The sequence below is a fragment of the Oncorhynchus keta genome, chromosome 5 (genome assembly GCF_023373465.1).
Source record: "Oncorhynchus keta strain PuntledgeMale-10-30-2019 chromosome 5, Oket_V2, whole genome shotgun sequence".
In the NCBI taxonomy this organism is placed as follows: Eukaryota; Metazoa; Chordata; class Actinopteri; order Salmoniformes; family Salmonidae; genus Oncorhynchus; species Oncorhynchus keta.
In genome coordinates, this window is record NC_068425.1 from 9096906 (window position 1) to 9116556 (window position 19651).

Below are 19651 nucleotides of genomic sequence, written 5' to 3' on the forward strand. Positions count from 1 at the left end.
ATTTTGTGTTAGGGTTTTAGAGATATGGCTCAGCCGACACTCAACCTTTCGATTAGCCCTTTTTCATTAGTTACTTTAACCCCTAACCCATTCCACAAAGTAAATTATAAACTGGGTAGTTCGAGCCCTGAATGCTGATTGGCTGACAGCCGTGGTATATCAGACCGTATACCACGGGTATGACAAAACATTTAGTTTTACTGCTCTAATTACGTTGGTAACCAGTTTATACTAGCAATAAGGCACCTTTGGGGTGTGTGGTACACTATACATGACCAAAAGTATGTGGACACATGCTCGTCGAACATTTCATTCCAAAATAATGGGCATTAAACAGAGTTGGTCCCCACATTGCTGCTACATCAGCCAGCCTCCAGTCTTCTGGGAATGCTTTCCACTAGATGTTGGAACATTGCAGCAGGGACTTGATTCCGTTCAGTCACAAGAACATTAGTGAGGTTGGGCACTGATGTTGGGCGATTAGACTTGGCTTGCAGTCGGCATTCCAATTCATCCCAAAGGTGTTTGATGGGGTTGAGGTCAGCCCAGTCAAGTTATTCCACAGTGATCTCAACAAACCATTTCTGTATGGACCTCGCTTTGTGCACGGTGGCATTTTCATGGTGTAACAGGAAAGCGGCTTCCACAGCGTAAAGATTTCCCTTCATTGGAACTAAGGGGCCTGGCCAGAACCACTATGCCTAGGGGCAGGTAGTGTTCTCCTGGAATCCGCCAATCCCAGATTTGTCGGTCAGACAGCCAGATGGTGAAGCTTGATATACCACTCCAGCCAGCGCTTTGCATTGCGCATGGTGATTCTTAGGCTTGTGTGCGGCTGCTCGGCCACAGAAATTTGATGAACTGACTTGTTGAAAGTCACTGAGCTCTTCAGTAAGGCCATTCTACTGTCAGTGTTTGTATATGGAGAATGCATGGCTGTGTGCAAGGTTTTATACACGGGTGTGGCTGAAATAGCCCAATCCCCTAATTTGATGGGTTGTCTACATACTTTTGTATATATAGTGTGTATTGCCAAAATACCATGGCTAAGAGGTATATCCAGGCACTCCACGTTGCGTCGTGCTTAAGAACAGCCCTTAGCCATGATATATTGGCCATATACCAGACCCCCTCGAGCCTCATTGCTTATATATAAGATGAATACTTTACCATTTGTCACTAGTTATATTTCTGGGGGGATGCGCAGTACAGTGGATCTTACAGTGTAAAATACTCTGGGAAGAGCGGTTGATATGACTGTGCATAGTATTGATGGATTAGTGATGTGCGTCCCGATTCTCCACACTCCTCCCAAAGTATGCACTTCCTGTCATGGACTGAAAAGCATTGGAGTGGTGTAAACGTAGACTGGCGGGAGTTTCTACCGTGGTGTGTGAAGTGCACACTTTGGGAGAAGGGTGGAGAATCGGGACAGAACCTGTGTCCCTCTACTGGAGCCTCTCTCTCTCTGTGAGCCTGTGGGTGCTGCCTGTAGCCCAGGTTTGGCAGCCAGTGCAACTCGCTCATCACATCCTGACCTTGTTTGTTACTTCACTTAAGACACTCCCCTGAGTTTTCGCTGAGTCAGTCTGGAAGCCACAGCATCTATTTCTATCTAAACATCCCCTCCTCCATCCTCCATCCTTCCCCACTCCATTATGAGCCATAAAAAAGACAGCTCGCTTCCATTTTCTCCCTTGGCCCACTCAAAGCATCAGAATGACGGTTGATAAAGGAACATGGACAATCTATGCTTTTTATAGCCCTGGCAGTGGAAAAGCGAACATGGATTGACAAAAGATGGACATGAAGTGGATGAGGGTTGACGTGTGTGTACATCAGGGCTCTTTATTTCATCTCTCTCCTCTCCATGCCCTCTACCTCTCCTGCCACCACTCAACCCCCCAAGTCTAACCCTAACCCCTGTGTACTACATTGGGACATTAGTTAATGTTGTTACCAGGCCCAAAAGACATGGGCAGTAACGGCAGAAAGGGGGCGTCTCTCTCTCTCTCTACAATGGCTTCTTCCTCTCCCAGTACAGATGGACTAAGGGTTGGGCAAGGTGCTCATGGCATTTGTATTCACCCCGACACCTGAGGTCACCCAGGCTTATGTAATTCTCCCTGACAGGGAGTTGTGTGTCGTGGATGCAGAAGGATGGCGTTGGGGGTGGGAGGACGTATGAAATGGGCGACCCCTGGTAGGGTCACAACGGATGTTTGATCCCCTGTGCTGGGAGCAATGAGATTTTTTTGTAGGTAACAGATGCTGTTTAACCTGCATCATGTGTGTTAGCTAGCTACAGACTCTCTCCTCTCTTCCCCTCCCCCCTTTTCCAATTTCTCTCCCTCCCTCTTTCCATCATCCTCTCCTTCTCTCTCCCTGGATCTCTCCCTCCCTCTTCCCCCCATCCCCCCTCTCTCTCTCTCTCTCTCTCTCTCTCTCTCTCTCTCTCTCTCTCTCTCTCTCTCTCTCTCGCTCTGTCTCTCCTCTGTCCCCTCCCCCACAGCCGCTCTCTCTTTTCTCTTGACCCTTTCTCTCGATCTCTCTCACATTCTGCCTCACTCTATCTTTCTCATCCCATCCCCTCTGCTCCTCATCCTCCTCATCCACACTCACCATAGCTCCATCTTTGCCGCAGGGCTTTAGCTGTCAAAGTGCAGACAGTCAAATTAATCCAATTAATATGCACATAAACACACTCATATACACATATGCGTACATATTTGCACAAATAGGTTTATAAGCTGTATGACCAAACATCTGCACATACATGGGGCCTATCAATCCATCCATCCTCCCAGCAGCCCGTTTGTTATAGCATCAGCAGCAGGGATCGCAGCAGTATGCATCCTTCCTCTGTGGTTGAACTGATACACTCACTGCCTCTGTTTGGTAGCTGTCCGGATGCTACTCACATTATTCCTGGTGGATCCTATGCTGTCCGCAGGCTAGCAGGCGATCACGGATGATGGTTGCTGCAATATCTCCCATAAAAGTCTCAGTTGTTGTTTTTTGAGCTGCTAAATATGATTTACTCAATATGATCGTTTTGCGAGCCTTCAGTTTCAAATGGTTTTCAAGAACGTTGCAAGAATAAATTCTGCATTTCAAATGTGCTTGGGCTGTTTTCTAGGGTATGTGTTTTTAGTTGATAATCAATACTTGTGTGTTTAGGCATTCTCAGAGATCCAGACTGGAGTTTTGTGAATAACACTTCAGACAAATACATGTCCACATAAATACACACGTACAATGCTACACATACACACGTACATACACATCAAAGGTACACATATACACACATACATAATACTCACATTCTATGCATCCATACTCTCTTCCCCCATCCACTCATCCATCCACTCATCCATCCACATATCCATCCACTCATCCATCCACATATCCATCCACTCATCCCTCCACTCACAAAAGCAAAGCAGAGAGTGATATTGCATGTTATATTATATGTAGACATTTTTACTGCAGGGCCAAAATGTCATAGCTTCGTGTGATCCCATGGACAACGGCATTGTAACTTCCCTTCTCCTCCACCAATAAAACAATATCCGCAGAGGGAAGCTCCCCTGCCACTAGATCCAAAACAGCTGGTTAGGCTGTCAACGGCTTGATGAATAAGCAATAAATTCAATATTTGCCTATTGTAATGGCGAGTGAGATGGTGTACATTTTTCAGCGTTTACATTCGACCAAAATGTGTAGTGGTGTTCTAATGAGGCGGGGATCATTTATTACACAAGACGTAATGGAGGTAATTAACTGTACTGTTTAAAATGTTTTAGTATACATTTTAGATGATTTGCCTTTGTGTATCACCCCATAAGGGTAACATTGCCTGTAGTACAACATACTGTACAGTACATAGTCAATTCTCTGGTGTGAGGGATAGGCCTATTGAAGGTTTTTAAATGACTACATCTCCATTGAAGGCTAGCTTTTTCTTTTGTACACGACATCCAGTGACACAACATTCAAATTCATGCTTCCTGCCTCGCATTGTATCTCCATGAACATAATGAATGAACTACTTGAAAAGGCGTGTTACAGTCTGCGATACAGATAACCCCCACGGCTAGCTTTGTGGTCGCTAGAAGTTTCATTGTGTCGCGAGTCGCTGGCATGCATCTGGACGCGGCTGGCCATTTAAAGGGGGTGAGGGGGACACTTCCTCGTGTGGGTTACCCAGTTGAAATGCGATTGTGTACGTCGTTGGATCACACGCAGAGTACACACACTCTTAACTAGGGCGACTTTATAGATCCATAAACAGTTTAGAGCCGTGTACGGTTCTATAGCCAGACTAACTGAGACTCACGTGGCAGGTGTATTAGGCATGCCCTACATTGCTCAGAGCGACAGCATTTCTATGTGGTGCCCTCAAGAGGCCTATCTCCCAGATGTGCAATGCTTTAAGTACTGCTCTGAACACTATGAGGTTGCATTCACACCTAGCAATGAATGTGTTTTTGAATGTTCTGGTAAATCTGAGGGGAGGGCTGTGGTGGAAGTACTGTGCATCCATTACATTGCTATCAAATCCTTTCTGCTGCCTGTTGTAACTCAGAATAATGTGTACAGTGAAGATGAGGTTGTCTGGGGTTAGCTTCAGCTAAAAGGTCTACCTTAGTTATAGGCCCTACTTAACATTAGATTAAATATGATTTGGTTCAAGCCCTGATTAGCCAGTCTATGCATTTAGCCTGTCCAGTGTAACCCGAATCCTAGCGTGATGGTTTGTTTAGTCCAGCTGTTACAACAATCCATTGCCACAAGCAAGTGAGCGGTACACTTCTGTGGATCGTTCTGGAACCCCATCTGATTCCACCAACCATGTCTAACCGCATTCAACCATATCTTACCTCACAGCATCTTTTGATGTCTATTCTCTGCTAAATAATTAGCATTTAATTTCCTCAAAAACCCTTCAAACGAACCAGTGTCTATGTTGTACCATTGTTGTCCATGTGCATTTTAATACTAGATTGATCAATCTAGTACCAGCTGTAACACAATCTAAGGATATGAATTCTTTATATAGATCCTGTTGCTGATGTTACTGCAGCAACCCTCTCTCAGACCTTATCTCTGCAGCCCAGACATGTTATGCACTATTGTAGTCACATTCCTATCGTCAGTTGAATTCCATATCTCCATCCCATTAAACATAGTCCGAGCAGATTTACCTGCTCATATATGCAACTATTCATACCATACCATACCATACCTACGTGCTCTCTCTCCTCACGAATATCTGTTGTCGTGGAATGTTTTGCCCCTTGGCCACTTATCATGAGTATATCATGAGTATGCGCATACCTCTCATATGGGAGATATGAGCTGTAAAACTAGCTTATCTGCCCATTGGCAAGCAAGGGCTAGAGAGTCTGCCATTCCCCCCGTCGGGTGAAACCGGATGCAGGTGGACTGCTGGGAGAGCCTGGGAGGAGTAAAGGAAGAAAACAGCCAAATATAGCTACATTGAGTAGACAACACACACACAAACGTGGAAATGTAAAAATGCAGACCAGTTCAAGATGAGATAGCTGTAGCCAAGCCGACATATCTGCAGCTTGTGATGAGGATCCCCTCAGAAGCATCTGGCAACAGAACTAGCGACGAGTTAGCATTAGCCCTGCTGCTCGTTTCACTACACATTTTAAGACGCATTTCACTACACATTTTAATACACATTTCACTACACATTTTAATACACATTTCACTACACATTTTAATACACATTTCACTACACATTTTAATACACATTTCACTACACATTTTAATACACATTTCACTACACATTTTAATACACATTTCACTACACATTTTAATACACATTTCACTACACATTTTAATACACATTTCACTACACATTTTAATACGCATTTCACTACACATTTTAATACACATTTCACTACACATTTTAATACACATTTCACTACACATTTTAATACACATTTCACTACACATTTTAATACACATTTCACTACACATTTTAATACACATTTCACTACACATTTTAATACACATTTCACTACACATTTTAATACACATTTCACTACACATTTTAATACACATTTCACTACACATTTTAATACGCATTTCACTACACATTTTAATACACATTTCACTACACATTTGAATACACAAGTTGTGTCACGGTCTTCCTCCTCTTCATCTGAAGAGGAGAGGCAAGAAGGATCAGAGGACCAATATGCGGCGTGGTATGTGTTCATGTTGAATGCTTAATTAAAGGAAGAACTGAACACTGCAACACTAAACAAAAAAATAACAAGAACAATAAACCAATGAGGACCGTGAAGCTACAAATGAGAGCTGTGCTGACACAAGCCTCTAACATAGACAATCACCCACAAACAAACAGTGCAACCCAGGCTACCTAAGTATGATTCTCAATCAGAGACAACTAATGACACCTGCCTCTGATTGAGAACCATACTAGGCCGAAACATAGAAATACCCAAATCATAGAAAATCAAACATAGACTGCCCACCCAACTCACGCCCTGACCATACTAAATAAATACAAAACAAAGGAAATAAAGGTCAGAAGTTGGGTGCTTCCTGTCTTACTTTAGGTCGGCGCCAGGAGAATTGATTGCAGATTATATCTACCTTGTAGTGACACCAGTGGGTGAATGAGGTACATATGCTACTCACATCGTAACATAATACTTCTGCATAACATTTGCCATATTTAATTAATAATTGTTACGGGGTCACACAGAGGTGCTGCATGACTTCAAGTCATGAAGGGCTGCTGGTTTTCCTTCTTTTTTAAATCAGTGGCAGATTTAGACCTGTGTTACTAGGTGTGTGGACTCTCCGGGAAATCAGTGACATTAACTGATCAATTAGGGGCAAGGGCGAAATGGAAAACCTGCAGCACTGCTGTCCTAGAGGACTGTTCTACACCCCTGGGTGAAAAGCATGATTGGTATCCTTCTCTTTTCTTGGCTAAACACATAGTTCAAAGCCAGCATGTATGCACACACACATACGCAAACAATGCACAGTGTTGTAGGGTGATCGCTAGCAAACAAATGCAGCTATTCAAGCGCAGCTATTTATGGCTGTATTGATTTAGCAGGGGTCTGTGTTAGTGTGTAGGTAAGATGCTAATGTGATAAGAGATGGTGAAAAGACTCCAAGTTGTAATACAACACTGACATTGTGGAATATGAGAAGATATTGCCTCTCTGAAGAGGTCAGCTATCTTGGACATTCTGAATATCTTTGTTGTTACCTGACTCCTTTACAATCAAAGCTACTTGTCATATAAACATGTAAACAAGTCCGGAAATATATATTTCTCACATAATCTCTATCACATATCAGGATTAAGGTGCCTTTATCCATTGATGTGTGTTTGCCTTCTCAAATAAAGCCAAAATGCTTTCGTGTGATGCTGCAAATGTGTTAGCGTTTGCATATTTGTGTGGCTTACCATATACATATTTGTGTGGCTTGCCATATACATATTTGTGTGGCTTACCATATACATATTTGTGTGGCTTACCATATACATATTTGTGTGGCTTACTATATAGTGCATTCGGAAAGTATTCAGACCCCTACCTTTTTTCCACATTTTGTTTTGTTACAGCCTTATTCTAAATTTGACTAAATAAACATTTTCCTCGTCAATCTACACACAATACCCCATAATGACAAAGTAAAAACAGGTTTTTAGAATTGTGGTCGCTAAAATAAAAAACAGAAATACCTTATTTACATAAGTATTCAGACCCTTTGCTATGAGACTCGAAATCGAGCTCTTGTGCATCCTGTTTCCATTGATCATGCTTGAGATGTTCTACAACTTGATTAGAGTCCACTTGTGGTAAATTCAATTGAGTGGACATGATTTGGTAAGGCAAACACCTGTCTATATAAGGTCTTACAGTTGACAGTACAAAAACCAAGCCATGAGGTTGAAGGAATTGTCTATACAGCTCTGAGACAGGATTGTGTCGAGGCACAGATCTGGGGAAGGGTACCAAAACATTTATGCAGCATTGAAGGACCCCAAGAACACAGTGGTCTCATTCTAAAATTGTTCGGAACCACCAAGACTCTTTCTAGAGCTGACCAAACGGAGCAATCGGGGGAGAAGAGCCTTGGTCAAGGAGGTGACCAAGTACCCAATGGTCACTCTGACAGAGCTCTAGAGTTGCTCTGTGGAGATGGGAGAACCTTCCAGAAGGACAACCATCTCTGCAGCACTCCACCAATCAAGTTTTTCTAGTAGAGTGGCCAGAAGGAAGCCACTCCTAAGTAAAAGGCACATGACAGCTCACTTGGTGTTTGCCAAAAGGCACCTAAAGGACTCTCAGACCATGAGAAACAAGATTAATTAGTCTGATGAAACCAAGATGATTGAACTCTTTGACCTGAATGCCAAGCGTTACGTATGGAGGAAACCTGGCACCATCCATACGGTGAAGCCTGGTGGTGGCAGCATCAGGCTGTGGGGATGTTTTTCAGCGGCAAGGACTGGGAGACTAGTCAGGATCGAGGGAAAGAGGAATGGAGGAAAGTAGAGAGAGATCCTTGATGATAACCTGCTCCAGAGCACACAGGACCTCAGACCAGGGCAAAGGTTCAGCTTCCAACAGGACAACGATCCTAAGCACACAGCCAAGACAATGCAGGAGTGGCTTCGGTACGAGTCTCCGAATGTCCTTGAGTGGCCCAGCCAGAGCCCGGATTTGAACCCGATCGGACAGCTCTAAAGAGACCTGAAAATGCCTTTGAATCCCATCCAACCTGTCAGAACATGAGAGGATCTGCAGAAAGGAATGGGAGAAACTCCCCAAATACAGGTGTGCCAAGCTTGTAGTGTCATACCCAAGAAGACTCGAAGCTGTAATCGCTGCCAAAGGTGCTTCAATAAAGTAGTGAGTAAAGCGTCTGAATACTTATGTAAATGTGATATTTCAGTTTTTTGCAAAAATGTGCAACATTTCAAAAAAACTGTTTTTTTTCTTTGACATTATGGGATATTGGGGTATGGGGTATTGTGTGTAGATTGATGAGTTTTGTGCAATACGTAGGTGTAGGCTATATGCTTAGGATTTAACACACATTGATACCTCTTACAACATCATGATCTATATAAAATAAGCCCAGTTAAGATTGTGTGCATCTGTGCAGTGTAACAGTCAGGCAGCCATGAAGATGGTGGGCTGGGCAATATGCAGCAGAAGCTGCTCCATCATTCCATGAATAATACATGAAAAATGGACAGAATATTTCAGCTCTGGGAAGGAGGAAATCTGAGCAGTTGATCGTGAACAAACCATTGGGGGATCCCTGAAAGAAATGGTAGAGTTTTTGGTAGTTTGAACATGGATTATAATGTTAAATCTGCATCAGCTATCTTAATTGGAAATGATCTAGGAATAGGCCACTATCTCTTATCAAATGAATTATTTACTTGCAAAACTGCAGTTATATCGCAAGCATAGTATATTACTATGTCTGCTATATGGTTTTTACTTGCTACTTTACACGTATAAAAACATCTACCGCGTTATCCAGATTGGTGGTATCTGTAGTCCTATTATAATCAATACTTTGATTGACTGTATGTTGAAACCATACCCTTTCACAATGAAAGCTTGGAGGACGACACAATGCACGTATGACCACAGCCACAGCCACGACTGCACACAATCAGTCGTGTTCATATCTAACTCCAACATGCTCCAGTCCAAGGCCTTCTCAATGAAACGGACCAGACAGATGAACCACAGCTCCAGATCGGTAGCCTTTGATTAAAAACCAAGGGAAACCTAAACTGATTCAGGCGAGTCTGTCAGAATCGTGGTTCTCTGTGAAAGCCTGACGGTTGTTTATTCTGATTGAACATTCTATATGTCTTTCTCTTCGATGATCATATGGAGATGTGAAACCAATTACTCATTAACCCAAATTTGAGCAACATCTCATTCAATCAAATAACAGCAGCAATTTTTTTCTGCATCGCAATGGCCATTTAAATTGAGCTGGTACTAAAAGCTTCAGAAAATAATTGCGAGAAATTGATACGAATATGGTAGGTCATTGATATTGCCTGTGTGAATGTTAGCACAAATGTGAGTCACCGCTCATTAGCCTGAAAGCTACTGTGAAACTCAACACATTACAGTCTCTATTATGTGCTTAAATGGAGCAAAAAAAAAAAAAAAGGTCCATTTGTCATGGAATGTTTTTCAGAAAAGTATTTAAATGACAAAAAATCTATACAATGGGGTGAGAGAAAAAACAATAACTGCAGCGTGTATCAATATCAAAGCTCTGTGCACTGAAGTTATATTAATCCTTTGTCACACACTCCATATACACTAGCATCACATTACATTGGACAGTGAGGGATCCAACCAGGAACCGTCTCTCATCATACCATACAAGGCAGAGTGGGGGACCCTCATCCGAGGGCACAGAGGGCAGGAACATGAACTGCACATCCTCGATGCGGAGCTAGCTAGTTAGAAGTGGGCACCGGAGGGAAATGTTTTAAACCCTAACCAAGGCAAAGCCAGCCCCAACCGCTGGAGACATAGTTAACTGTCCGTTAGTTAAAAACCTAGCAACTTGACTAGGCCTCCCAACGCATCCAGCCTCTTCCTTGGAGCTATTTTCCCCTCCCGTATGCCCTTATGAAAAAACATTGTCTCCCTGACACACTTGTCTGCTGCTGTATCTTTTGGCATGAGATGCGATTTAGATGACTTAACTCTCCTGTATTTTTCTGGCCAAAAGGCAAACAGGAAGCAATGAAGAGTGAAGGGAATATGTTGACTAGAGCCCAAGTAGATGGCTGCCATTTTGTACATTTCTCTGTTTGCCAACAGTTATAGATAGGTGTCCACTAGCTGTGTTTATGACTAAGCTGTTCAGCAATGACTGTTCTTGTAGTGTGGACTTAGTAGACAACACTGTAGAGGTCTTGTCGATTTGTTGTTTTTCTCCAGGTGAAATGGATTTGTCAACCTCTCTCCCCCTCACAATGTGATTCAACATGACTGCCATTAGGTCACAAAACACTCAAGGGGCTCGATTGAATCCGTATCGTTGAGGTTTATAGCGTTATAGCGCGATTGAAATGTAAAGGTAATTTCAGATTGAGCCGACATTTGTAGCGTTTTCTGTGAATGCAGTCCTAGCTAACGCGGGAACATTGCCTTTAGTCTATCGCGCTATAGTGCAGTTCTTCAGCGCTACGGATTAAATAGAGCCCTTGATCTAACTGTTGCTTGTCTGTTAATCAAACATGAATACTCTGCCCTTCTCTGACGCAAATAGGAAAAATACCCATCAAGCTATTGCCTAAACAGTTCATCAATTTGACCATACAGCATACACATGCGGTGATCTCACCCTATCTATTGCCTGGTGTCACCTTTTTCGTTGGGTGTATAATTTGTAGTGCCCATAATACTGTATTAGCAACAGAATGAGCTGTGTGCTGCCCTATGGCAGACGGCCCACGCTCCACTTTGCCAACACTGCACACCTCAGGCCCTCTCCATGGGCCTCTGGCAATTCATCAACGCTTAGCGCGACAAGAAGCCGAGGACACATCTTTATTATTTTAGCGCAAATGTAAGGTGTTCCATCAATTCTCCTGCCATTTTCAACAGCTTCGTATACAGCTTCTCTTTCTCACTGTCTCTTAGTCCTTGACCCCTTTGAGGTCGGTTCACACAGCTCGCATCACTCTAAGTCGAAGAGGATTTATGTAAGGGTTTGTGTTATTTAAATATATATAATTTATAATTTAACCTTTATTTAACGAAGAAAGTCAGTTAAGAACAAATTGTTATTTACAATGACGGCCTACCCCGGCCAAACCCCGATGACGCTGGGCCAATTGTGCGCCGCCCTATGGGACTCCCAATCACGGCCGGATGTGATACAGCCTGGATTCGAACCAGGTACTTAGACCGCTGCACAACTCTGGAGCCCCTGAGAGTCACTCCCTTCATATCATGAACTGTTTGAAGTGACAGCGCAAATATAGTACATATTTCAAAGCCTTTTTTTGTGGCTTTATCTAAAATGGTTGCCATGCATGTCACCAAGCAGTATGGATACAAGGGTTTTCCTTTTTATTCTCTACCCCTTACCCCTTTCCATCCTTACTCCTTACCCTTCCATTCTTACTCCTTACCCTTACATCCTTACTCATTACCCTTCCAACAGTCAGGAGAGATCTATAGCCACGCAATCAGCAATAAATAGCAATATGTCAGTGCAGTGCACTGATTTTGTGTTTCACCTCTTCTGTTTCAGGCTAAGGACAGCGATGATGATGAAGAAGTTGTCCAGGTTGACCGGGATCACTTCATGGATGAGTTCTTCGAACAGGTCAGTGCAACAAAACAACTGTAATACATGCCATTGAATGGTATAAGAAACATCCTAATTACCATTATTACAAACTTAACCTGGTAGTTCCCGTATCCACACATCTTCGGGTCATGTTTCATGAAAGGGGGCAAAGGGCTAATTAAGGTCTATACTTAGTGTCATAATTGCTGATTAACTGGTAGTAAATGCCTTATAAGTGCCATATATCTCAAGTTAAGGTGTTACTGTTTAATGTGTTCCCCATTTAATAGTGTTTCCAAGTGCAGTACATATTAATGCCATATCATTAAGGGTGGAAATCAGGCCACATAATGTAAAAACAAGAAAATAAAATAGGCCTACTGGCTACATTATCCCCAGGTCATGTTCCCTTCAGCTTTATCTTTCGAAATTGAAAGTGATTAAGAATCATTTCTTTCAACATTCATCCTATGCAACCAGGAACATGCTTTGAGAGAAAAAGGAGGAGGGGCAGGATATGCAAGTAGAACAACATTATGCTTGGTGTGTTCAAACACAAGAAATGAGAATGACTTGCATACTAATTGATGATCCAATGGCGGGGGAAAGCTAATTAAAGACCAAGGTGTGGAGGATGTAACAGCTTTTATTTCCCTCCCCCTGGGTTTCATGTGATTTATTTAGACTAATATGCCAAAATTGAGTGACCTTACTCTTCTTCCTACCATAATAAGACTGCAGTGAATCAATCAACTCTATCAGTGGTATATTTTATATGTTGGAGATGCTGCCAGAACTCTTTATCGCTGAGTGTTATGTCTTAACGAAGACATTAAGACCCTGGATGTCTGACAATATGGCTACAGAGTGCCCCAGCATTTATGGGAGTACAGACAATCTGTGGCTTAAAATGTCCAGTAGTTGATTTTTTTTTTGTGCAAGACGCCCAGAACGCGGCCTCCATTTTTTTACACAGAGGAATTGTTTTCTCTCTTTGAAAAGGCTGTTAAAGCAAAAACCTTGCAACAGATACACAGTTATCTGCAATACAGCACCAGGAATCGCAAACCAAATCCACAACTCTGGTCCTTGTCTTTTGATCAGAATCTTATCAAGCCTGGAAGACCAGGTAAGCAGACTCTCTGGCCCATCAAGAAGCAGTAGACACTGTTAGTGGGGCCCTGAGGGGCTAGCTGCGATTGAGGACACCTGCCTTTGAAGAGCTCTGCTGCTGCTGCAGGCAGGGCGCAGTTATTGAGCCTGGCTTAGCTGTGCTCCTCACTATCTTATGAGCCGTGGCTCAACTCCTCCGTCCTAGCGGAGACGAATCTGTCTGCTTTACAACGCTCTCCTCTAAAACTATTAAGTGAACACTATAGGGGAAGGGGAATTGGCTCAATCTGGGCTAAACAATGATTCACTATAAAGAATGAGTTGATTCGGTATGCCTTAGCTTCGTTGAGGAAGTAGCTCACAAGCCATTGTCATTGAACTCTCTGTCCCCTAGAAAGAAAAATAGGAACAGCTTTTAATAATTGAGTAGAGAAGGAATAGGAATGCAGAGCGCATATAGGCTCATATCCATACAGTCAATGCACAAGTATCCGCATATCCACAAACAGTGCCAAAACACGTCTGTATTGGGAATTGGATTACATAACACATTCAGATGGAGAAGTGGAATGAATGCAGAATGTGTGGTTAAGGCTGCTGAGTCTGACTTTGCACAGGCTTTCAGGGGTATAGTCAGAAGTTCTTGTAAATGTATTATCTGCAGGCGCCTCTGCACATTCTGTGGGGTTGGAGGAGTTTGAACACCCACCATTAAAACAGCGGCCATCTTGTATCATACAAATGTTAGATAGAGATATTGATCCACAACGAGTGACGATATATAGCTAATACTTTAATAAGGTATTAACAATCAAATCAAATGTTACTTGTCACATGCACGTGTTTAGCAGATGTTATTGCGGGTGTATGTATGTAAACAGGTCTGTGATGTCTCAGTGTGAAAACCATTTATAACATGCAATTCTCCCAACGATGGCTAAGAATCAAGCCTCCCAACCCTAAGGCAGCAGAGATGATAATTATCAGTCAGTAATTGACTTATGTCGTCTTATGGAGATTCCCCTGCTCTCCCACCCATCAGAAAGTGCTTCCATTGGGTCGTCATGTCAGTCGATGATTGAGTATGTGAGGTAGTCCTGTCCATGATGAGGTTCAGAGGCTCTCAGCTCTCTCATGCTGTACACACATGCTCTCCATGGGTGGCTGCGGTTGGTCGATTCCATAGAAATATAATTACTAGAATGGAAAAGCTCCTTAGGCCACGGCCATTTGACAGTACACCCATTTAAACGGTACAGGAATTAAGCCCTTGTGTATGTTGCCTCTGCCCCCTCCTTCTCACTCCCTGTGCAGGTGGAAGAGATCCGAGTCTGTATAGATAAGCTGTCAGAAGATGTGGAGCAGGTCAAGAAGCAGCATAGCGCCATCCTGGCAGCGCCCAACCCTGACGAAAGTAAGTCTCGCCACATCCATGAGCCCGAATGGATACTTTTAAGATGGGGCCAATTCCATACCAGTTCCATACTGCTTTCCCTCAGTCCTTATGGACTCCACCTTGCAGCACTGACAGGACTGGATAGGTAGAAGTGATATGGCAGAAAATTCAATATTGCTTTCCGGTTTACTATCTGTATCAAATCCTTTCAGGTCTGTGTGAGGGGAGTCAGGAAGGGCCTGAGGATAGCGGAGACAGATTGGTTTAAGTGTGTGTGTGACCCTGGCGATATACCTGTGGGAGGCACTCCACCCACGCACCCAGTGAATGTTACCCCACCCACGCATCTCTTACTGAGTCACACCCGGCCCACGCACACCCACCCGGCCAACACACACGACTCAACAAATTCATTTGCAAGGGTGGGACTCCACCCACTGGTTGACGAGGATTCACCACCACACTCATTGAATACTCAAGGAAAAGTTGTTTTGTATTTTGTGTTTATTGTGACAATATTGTCAATATTATAACATATTTTAAACTTACGGTCAATGAAGACAGCACTTAAATTTGCCCTAATATGAAATGAAGTTGTTTTTAGGCAGGCTTTCAAAAAATGAAGAGCACTAAGGTATTACCTTGCATAGCACTTATAAGTGTACAATAAAACAGACATGAAGATGTGTATAAATATTTTAATAATATTGTATTTTCTCCAATAATTTGATATCCAATCTTGTTAACCTTCAACCACTGCTTTTAGGTCCTGATGACTGTCTGGCATTTTGTCAAAACCTCAATAGGGCCCAAAATATGCCACAATCAATCAGTCAAAAACGTACAGTGGAAGATGTTTCAGAAAATGGCCCCTTCATTGTTGCCGTGCTGCAGTAGGGCCGTGCGGTTGTTAGGAGATGAGTGTAGTATGTTCTTCCGAGTTCACAGTGACCCAGTCTGCTAGTGACTCAACTGGAGTGAATGAATGTTTCATTGCTAATATTAGGCCTTGTCAGACAACCTCTAGTCTGTGTTAACCCAGAGTCTCAGGGCAGGCAGTCGCACAATACCTACTCTACCCTCATCACGGAATCCTTCAGATGTCACTTCCTTTTCTCACACGTTCACATCCCTTTTATTGCCCAATCATTTACATTTACATTTACATTTAAGTCATTTAGCAGACGCTCTTATCCAGAGCGACTTACAAATTGGTGCATTCACCTTATGACATCCAGTGGAACAGCCACTTTACAATAGTGCATCTAAATCTTTTAAGGGGGGTGAGAAGGATTACTTTATCCTATCCTAGGTATTCCTTAAAGAGGTGGGGTTTCAGGTGTCTCCGGAAGGTGGTGATTGACTCCGCTGTCCTGGCGTCGTGAGGGAGTTTGTTCCACCATTTATTGTGGCTCTTCAATGTGTTTTTGCACACTGTTTTTTTTGCCTTATGATTTCAATATTTGATTTGAATTTCTGCATGTTTTATCTTATGTAATGTTGTTGGACTGTTTCTGTCTTTTTCTGTCTGTCTTTTGTTCTCCCCCCCCCCCCTTTCCCTTCCTTTTTTTTCTTGTCATGCATGCTTCATGAAGGACTTTCTCCAGGGGACTAGTTGTCGGAGTTTAGTTTTTGTGAGTGAGCTAGCTGGTTACTAGTTATCTACCCAGGTGGTTTAACTAGTAAGTATGTGGTTGCTGTGCTATGTGTGTGTGTGTTTGTGTTGTCAGATTTCTTTATTTGATAAACGTGGGGAATCTGGCCATTTGGAATATTTCTTTGTAACTAAAGTGTCTGAGTAGGAAGATCATTTCTTACCGTACACAGTTGAAGTCAGATGTTTACGTACACCTTAGCCAAATACATTTAAACTCAGTTTTTCACCATTTCTGACATTTAATCCTAGTAAAAATTCCCTGTCTTAGGTCAGTTAGGATCGCCACTTTATTTTATGAATGTGAAATGTCAGAATAACTTTAAAGAGAATGATTTTATTTCAGTTTTTATTTCTTTGATCACATTCCCTGTGGGTCAAGAAGTTTACGTACACTCAATTAGTATTTGGTAGCATTGCCTTTTAAAAAAAATTTAAACTTGGGTCAAATGTTTCAGGTAGACTTCCACAAGCTTCCCACAATAAGTTGGGTGAATTTTGGCCCAGTCCTCCTGACAGAGTTGGTGTAACTGAATCAGGTTTGTAGGCCTCCTAGCTCGCACACACTTTTCAGTTCTGCTCACAAATTTTCTATAGGATTAAGGTAAGGGCTTTGTGATGGCCACTCCAATACCTTGATTTTGTTGTCCTTAAGCCATTTTGCAACAACTTTGAAAGTATGCTTGGGGTCATTGTCCATTTGGAAGACCCATTTGCAACCAAGCTTTAACTTCCTGACTGATGACTTGAGATGTTGCTTCAATATATCCACACAATTTTCCTGCCTCATGATGCCATCTATTTTGTGAAGTGCACCAGTCCCTCCTGCAGCAAAGCACCCCCACAACATGATGCTGCCACCCCCGTGCTTCACAGTTGGGATGATGTTCTTCGGCTTGCAAGCATCCCCCTTTTTCCTCCAAACATAACGATGGTCATTATCGCCAAACAGTCCTATTTTTGTTTCATCAGACCAGAGGACATTTCCCCAAAAAGCACGATCTTTGTCCCCATGTGCAAACCGTAGTCTGGCTTTTTAATCGCGGTTTTAGAGCAGTGGCTTCTTCCTTGCTGAGTGGCCTTTCAGGTTATGTCAATATAGGACTCGTTTTACTATGGATATACATACTTTTTTACCCGTTTCCTCCAGCACCTTCACAAGGTCCTTTGCTGTTGTTCTGGGATTGATTTGTACTTTTCACACCAAAGTACTTTCATCTCTAGGAGACAGAACGCATCTCCTTCCTGAGCGGTATGATGGCTGCGTGGTCCCATGGTGTTTATACTTGCATACTATTGTTTGTAAAGATGAATGTGGTACCTTCAGGCGTTTGGAAATTTCTCCCAAGGATGAACCTGACTTGTGGAGGTCTACAAAGTTTTTCTGAGGTCTTGGCTGATTTCTTTTGATTTTCACATGATGTCAAGCAAAGAGGTACTGAGTTTGAAGGTAGGCCTTGAAATACATCCACAGGTACACCTCCAATAGACTGAAATTATGTCAATTAGCCTATTAGAAGCTTGATTTTGTGGAGTTTCCCAAGCTGCACAGTCAACTTATTGTATGTCAACTTCTAACCCACTGGAATTGTGATACAGTGAATTATAAGTGAAATAATCTGTCTGTTAACAATTGTTGTAAAAATTCTTGTGTCATGCACAAAGTAGTTGTCCTAAACGACTTGCCAAAACTATAGTGTATTCACAGAAACATAATATCTTTAGATTCACTGTAATTATTGATTATATTAAATATTACAACTCAGACAGTAAGTAAGTATGTTGTCCCGACAGAATTGCTGGCATATTTCTGTTTCTGTTATGTTTTTTTAATTATATTCATGTGTTCAAGCTTAATATTACATGTATGTCCTCAAAATGAACCAAAAGCTTAAATTTGGCCAATCCCTATGTCAAGCCATTCCAAATCATGTTTGGCAGTCAGTGGACGATACAAAATGCATTCCAGTGTACTCCCTTGAATAATGCATGCTGGGAAGTGTAGTTGCTTACTGAAGAAATCCGTGGAGAGAAACCATATTAATTTATCATCAGTTGGAAACCCAACGCTGTAGCCTGTAGTTATTCATAATACACCGTGGACTTGGCAACGGGGACATGTTTAAATCTCATGCCTCTCTCCAATCATGGCCGAAGGGCATCTCCATAATGTATAGTGAAATCCAGAGGAATCCCTCCATTTGAGTCGAGCACTGAATTCACCTATCACGTTACACACAGGGTGTACACAAGGACAGGGCGGACCTGTCAACGGAAGGCAATACACAGCAGCCAAAATATTTAGTAAGCTATTTAGTTGTAGTCTACATCCAGTTACACGTACACACATAAAATGCCTTATAGGTTAGGGTTCAGGGTTTTTTCTTAGAGGGCAAAAGCTAAATCTTTCAACTGAAATGGCTTTGTGTTGTATCTAGCTCATGTGTTTTGAAATATAAATCACGGATGCTAGTCCCAGACAACAGTATTGACCCACAAGGAGGTGTCGTTGTGTGCAAATATGAGTTGCCAGTTCAGTAACATAGGACCCTTTTTGCTTTTGGGACAATCGATAGACAGGTAAAGTGCAGAGGCATGGAGTAGCTACAGGACACATGTAATACACAAACAATTAGTTCAAAAACAGCACAGGATTCAAAACAAAACGCAACCCAGCAAGCAAGGCTTCCAGTGTTTACCTACAGTATGAAGTACCAGACTTGTTAGCATCTGATTGGTTTGTTGATAGCACCTAAACATTGCCCAGTAATTACAGGCTAATTGGCACTAACTAACTCTAAATATACCCCAATCAAATATCACAAAACTACAATGGCTTTCCTTGCTGATACAGTACATTGAAAGATAATTCTCCTATCTGTGTTTTCTGTATACAAATGACTGGTTATCTTCATTTTCCTGTAAATATCTCATTGATTTACTTGTGATGGACAGAACAGTCCCTACATTTCAATGCACATAATAATGCTAGAGAGCAGTGTTAGTATACTGTATGCCTGTAGCAGCCTACTGTTGTCTATATGATGAATATCCTTTTCTACCACAAAAATGTGATTTTAAATGATATTATTTTCGCGTGTTGAATG

General features: G+C 42.3%; 1 protein-coding gene across 1 annotated transcript in view; it reads left to right on the forward strand.

Annotated features, from left to right (window-relative positions):
• Positions 1–19651, forward strand: part of LOC118384141 (syntaxin-1B) — a 56741-nt gene that overhangs the window by 17190 nt on the left and 19900 nt on the right. The window contains exons 2-3 of the mRNA XM_052518651.1: positions 12343–12417; positions 14809–14908. Of these exons, the coding sequence (XP_052374611.1) occupies positions 12343–12417; positions 14809–14908 (175 nt within the window). The remainder of the gene's footprint in view (positions 1–12342; positions 12418–14808; positions 14909–19651) is intronic.